The 5,661-nt window shown below is 60.0% G+C and overlaps 1 protein-coding gene across 1 annotated transcript in view; it reads left to right on the forward strand.

The window, feature by feature from the left end:
* The window catches only part of LOC102039667 (scavenger receptor class F member 2), a 14,477-nt gene extending 8,816 nt beyond the window's left edge, over window positions 1-5,661 (forward strand). Inside the window, exons 9-10 of the mRNA XM_005427592.2 lie at window positions 3,211-3,363; window positions 3,674-5,661. Of these exons, the coding sequence (XP_005427649.1) occupies window positions 3,211-3,363; window positions 3,674-4,878 (1,358 nt within the window). The 3' untranslated portion in view covers window positions 4,879-5,661. The remainder of the gene's footprint in view (window positions 1-3,210; window positions 3,364-3,673) is intronic.

Raw genomic sequence — 5,661 nt, forward strand, 5'->3', positions numbered from 1 at the left:
ACATGCCTGCTGCAAGGATAACAGAGGATCATAGAGGCTGTGTTTGTGCAAGGGGCCGGGGAAGGGCTTGGGAAGGACAGAGGGTGCCTGTGTGCAGTGAGGGTGAGGGGGGCTGCCTGCAGGCAGCTGGCAGCAGTCCAGCTGCTCTGTGTACACAGGGCAGCAGCAGCCCAAGGAAAGGCTGAGGGTGCTCAGGATGGTCTCAGCTCCCAGCAGGGCTGGGGCTGTTCCTGGAGTCTGTCATGGAGCTGAGAGCTGGCATCTCCCTGGAGGGAAAGGTTTGGCCAGGGCGTGCCTTGTGTTATCTGGCACAGTGGAGTCCATGTGGGCTCCAGCAGCTCCCAGTCCCACTGACACGTGTCTGGCAGTGCCTCCAGCCCCCACAGGGTCTGGGGACCCCAGGGTGACAGTGCTCTGTTGGGTTGCCTGTAGTAGCTGCCCCCCTGATTCCCAGTGACGAGGCTGCCACATCACGAGCGCACCTGGTGCTGTGGAAGCCACAACAGCCAGTGTCCACCTGCAGAGGCCATTTGTTCCCCATGCTGGTCCTGCCCCGGCAGGGGGGTCCCAGGATTACTGAAGTACCCCATCCCAAGGGTCAAGCCAGTGCTGGAGGTGCTCAGGACCTTGTGGGGATGTCACAGTGCTGGCCCAGGCAGTGGTCACTCTGGATCTGCCCACAGTCCTGGCCATGTGTTTGCTGACACCAGGTGGGTTTTTTCTTCTGATCTCAAACACCAGTGAGCACAAGCCTACTCATGGTAGAACATTCCCAGGTGGGACTGCAGGTCTTGAAGCCTCACTAGAGCTCATTGGGTGCCTGGAGCCTCAGGGTCCTCCCTCAAAACTGCTCCCCAGCCTTGGCACCAGTTTTGGATCCACAGCATCTCCCCAAGGATTGCACCTGAGCTGTCAGCCTGCAGGGCCACCCTGGGCTCGCACCAGCAGCCATAGGGCCAGCGTTTGTGGACCTCTGTGTGTGGGATTTGCTCACGTCACCCTGACGATGCCGGGGCTAACCTGAGCCCAGCACCCCACCACGTGTCCTCCCCAAGCAGCAAAGCTCAGCCAGACCCAAGGGTGATGACGATCATGGGGAGCTTGGCATGAGTGGGAGGGGATGGCCAGGAGGACTCTGGGATCCCTCTCTCATGATTCTTCTGCTGCTGTTCTCTGCCTCATCCCAGTCTTGAGACCAACTGGCCACTGTGCAGGCAGGGCTGGGGTTGTTATCCTGATACTGTGGCTCCAGGAGATTTTGGGGAGCAGTGACAGGTAGAGATATGTGGGAAGCATCCACATTTCTCTCAGTCCCAACAGCCAGGGAAGAAAAATTCCTGGCAACCACGCTGGAGACCCCAAGCCTCCCAAAGCTTCCAGGTGCACTACATATCCTTATTTTATAATCTGGCTGTGTCATGGGTCTCCCTGCAGTCCTGGAGTTGCCTCGTGGCTGTGAGTCCCAGCCCTCGGCACGCCTCCTCTCAGGAAGCATCTCCCTTCATCCGCTTCCAGACGGCTGCTTTTAATTTTCTCTTTTTGGTTTTTATTACAAGGAAAGCCATGTTAGAGCTGCCGCCTCCCCCTCTCTGGGCCATTTGCTCTTTAAATATCTCTGCTTGGGTTTTTGTTTCTCCTTGCTCTAAGAAGCCCAGCTATGCATGGGTGAGTGTGTAGCACTGCTGTCATTTTAACAGCCCTACATGTCTGAAGCCAGATTCCCTAGTAAAGGAAAACATTCCAGTGGGCATCCCAATTACACTAAAAGTTATTTAAAGTTATTTTATTGTAAATCAGGGATGTGCTGCAAGGTTCAAACAGTCCATGCAGGCCGTTGCAGCATGACTGGGATGTAATTGGGATGTTCAGTCAAAGGCAAAAAATACCTGGCAATACCCATGTACAGCTGGGACCCTCTCTGTGCATGGGGTTTTCATGGAATCACAGACTATCCTGAGCTGAGAGGGACCCACAGGGATCATCAGTGCAGCTCCTGGCCCTGCACAGACACGCCAACAATCCCACCCTGTGCCTGAGAGCATTGTCCAAACACTCCTGGAGCCCTGGCAGCCTTGGGGCTGTGCCCATTCCCTGGGGAGCCTGGGCAGTGCCCAGCACCCTCTGGGACCACCCTTTTGCGGCCCTTCATCCAAAGCAAGGCTCTGCTTTGCTTTGGAGGTGGCCTGTCACTGTCCCTGGGGACAAAAGCCAGTGGAAGGCGATGGGGACAAGTGCATCTACTGCTGCATGGCTCTCTGGGAGGTTCGGTCCCTCCTCCCAGCTGGGTGCTGCCCCAGTTCTGTGGGTACCCGAGGAGGCTGCTGAAGCTGTGGGCACCTGTGGAAGCACCTCAAGATGTGTTGGGACATACGCTTATGCAGAAAAAAGCCTTAAAAAATACCAAGCTGAAAAAAAGGCACTCCAGCCCAGACAACTCCTAACTGCTCAACTTCCCCTCCGCAGTTTTTCCTCTGGTGGTTTCTCTCTTCCACTTGGCTTCTCTGTGGGTGGCCCCTTGGCAGAGGGGCAGTGCCAGGGTGTGAAGGGAGGGATGCTCCCACTCAGCTTCAGGAGGGAAGAAGCTGGCAAAGGGATCAAAAAATGGCAGAATAGGGAAAATGCACATCCCTCTGCTGCAGGCTTCCTTTGATCATCCTGAATCCGTGTGCAAAAGCACATGAAAAAGGAAAATGCAGACAGTGATGCTGAAGTGGGAATTAGTGGAATTAAAGCCAGCAGCTAATTTTCTCCCTGGGAAGGGGACAGTCACAGTGCCAGGACCCTCTTTGCAGGGTGGCTGTGCTGGGTTGCACAGCTCATGGGTAACCACCAAGATACTCACCAAGTCCTCATGGGACCCAGGGTTTGGGTGACTTGTCCCTCCACCATGTGAATCCTCAATTTGGGCAGCTGGAGACGGAGATAGATGGAAGTGTGAGGCTTGAACAGACTCTGCTGCCCACAGCGCAAGCATGGGGGATACTGGTCACCACCACTGCTGATTGATGGCTTTTGTGGACACTTGGCTGAGGGACCTGGTGGGACTGTGCAGCAAGAAGTGTTCCCATGCCTTGGATGCTGTCCCTGTCCCTGACACCCAGCAGGAAGCTGGGCAGTGGGGAGCTGTGCAGCTTCCCACCCTCCTGGCGGGCAGCGGGGACTGGGGGGCTTGGCAGAACTGACACTGACAACAGTTCCTTGCCCTCACAGTGGCCCACCATGACCTGGAAAACACCCTGAACTGCAGCTTCATCGAGCCACCCTCTGTGGTGGAGCAGCCTTCCCCATCCTGGTCATCCCGCGGCTCCTTCTCCTCCTTTGACACCACGGACGAGGGGCCTGTGTACTGTGTCCCCCATGAAGGTGAGCAGGGTGCATGCCCAGGGGACTTTGGGGACAATACCAGGGGCCTGCTCTATGGAGAGCTGTCACTCTTGCATGGTGGGGACCGTGTCACCCTGGTTTCTGATGCCCCAGGAAGGAGTGCGGGTTCCAGTCATGCCTCCCATACGGTTTCAGAGCTCCCTCCTCCAGCATTTGCTGCTCCAGGGTTAAGAGCCAGGAGATCTCTGAGTGGGAGCCTGACTGGTAGGACACTGTCCTGCGGGAGCATCTCAGTCCTTCCCCTCCGCAGGCACATCCCGCCTGACACTGCTGTGCTGTCTTCCCGCAGAGAGCATGGGTGACAGCAGGGACAGAGGGACACCTGCCAGCCCCGGGGACAAGCTGGTGGCCCCAGTCAGCGGGGAGGAAGCAGGAGAATACACGTTCCTGAAGGAGACGGGCTCTGTCAGAGCCTTCCCGACCGACAGCAGTGAGACCCCCCTGCTCAAGTCCTCGGACAGCGAACGCTCCTCCTGCGGCTCGGGGTCGGCCGGCGCCGCGCTCTACGCCAGGGCCGCCCGCCTCTCCAAGCAGTCCAGGGAGGAGGAGGATGCCACCGCGGAGCCCCGCAGCCCCGGGAAGCCGCCATCCCCGGAAAGGACCAAGCCCCGTCCTCCAGACCCGGCCACAAAGCCCAAAATCTCCTGGATCCACGGCAGGTACACCTCTGGCCAGTCCAACTCGCTGCCGGCCCCCAGCCAGTCCCCAGAGCAAGTGGCCGCTCGGTCTGGCAGCCCCGAGCAAAGCCAGGGTTTGGCCAAGAGGAAGAGGAGCCCGAGCGAGACATCGGCCCATGTGCAGGGCAGAGCAGAGGAGAAGGGCGGCGCCCGGAGCAAGGAGAAAGCGCAGAAGCAACCGAAGGAGCCCGGCGTCCCCGAGGGCAAATCCAGCCTCTACGGGGAGCCGCAGTCACCCTCCAAACCCAAGCAGAGGAGCAAAGCCGGCTCCGAGCCGATGGAGACCATCAACGGGGCGGTGCCGAACGCCTTCCGAAAGATGGGCGCCTTCCAGCCGGAGCGGCGGGCCGGGGACACCAGGGATGCTCCTTGTAGCCCCGGCACCAGCAAACCCCGCTCCGAGCCGCTGCACCCCCAGCTGGCCTCCGAGCTGGCCGCCCAACTGAAGGAAAAGACTCAGAGCCTCAACAAGGGGGACGGAGGCATCCGGGCGAACGGGGTCGGTGCCCAGCGGGAGAAGCCCACCCCTCCGCAGAAAGCCAAGCGCTCGGCGGCCGCCGGCGGCCAGAAGACCAGCAAACCCCTGCTGCCCACCTCTCCCCATCTGCAAAAACTGATCCCTGCGGCGGCGGAGGCGGCAGCCGGGGAGCCCAAGTGGATGGAGAAGCCAAGTGCCTGCAGCGGCCAGGATCAGACTCTCCCCACTGAGCAGACAGCCAAGAAAACCCCCATTAAGAAGCCTCCCAGGAAGAAGAGCCGGGAAGCGAGCCTGGAGCCCCCCAGGGCAGCTGCTGTGCCTGCTCAGGCAGTGCAGTGACCAGAGCCGGGCACCGGCCCCGCACCGGCCGCACGCCGGGAATGACATTTGCCAGCACAACCAGCGAACGTGGGAGCCTGGACTGGGCTGGGGGCACTGGAAGAGCCTTGATCCTCCCTTTATCCCCCTCCACCTCACTCATCTCCCTTTTTGCCTTAGTCCCCCTGCCCTAGGACGCGGTCCCTTACTCTGTGCCCTGCTCCTGCTCCCTGCCCGGGTCTCAGCCCGCCCTCTCCGCGCGGGGCGGGACCGCCAGGAGCCGGCCCGGCCGCCAGCCCGGGGGCTCCGTGTGTGGCGTAACCCCCCCTCCCCTTTTTTTTGTAGCAGTATTATCGACCGCATAAGCAGCGCTTGTTGTACTAGACGTGCCCACGGTATATTCTGCAGTAACCGAGCCGCTCGCTTCCCGCGCTCCGCTCCGGTCTGTCGGGGTCGCGGAGCACGGGAGAGGGAGGGAGCTGCTCCTTAGTGCCCTGGGCAGTGCCAGAGATGTGCCCCACGTCCATCGCTGGCAGCAGCTCCCCTGCCCCGGCGCCCTCCAGGCACAGCTCTCCACTGCCGGTGCATGCCGGAGTGGGGTCGAGCTGGTTTCGACCGATGCCACCCTCCCTCCCCTTCGCCGCGGCGCTGCTCCTGGCCAGGAGGAAGCACTATTTATGGATGGAGGTGGACGCCCTTCGGGTTCCTGCATCCCATCCAATGGAGTTGGAGGGATTAGTTTGGTATGAGAGAGCCTGGCACCTCTGCAGAGCGCTTTCCTAATAAAAATGTATTTCTTCCGTA

Source organism: Geospiza fortis, unplaced genomic scaffold (assembly GCF_000277835.1).
Source record: "Geospiza fortis unplaced genomic scaffold, GeoFor_1.0 scaffold224, whole genome shotgun sequence".
Lineage (NCBI taxonomy): Eukaryota > Metazoa > Chordata > Aves > Passeriformes > Thraupidae > Geospiza > Geospiza fortis.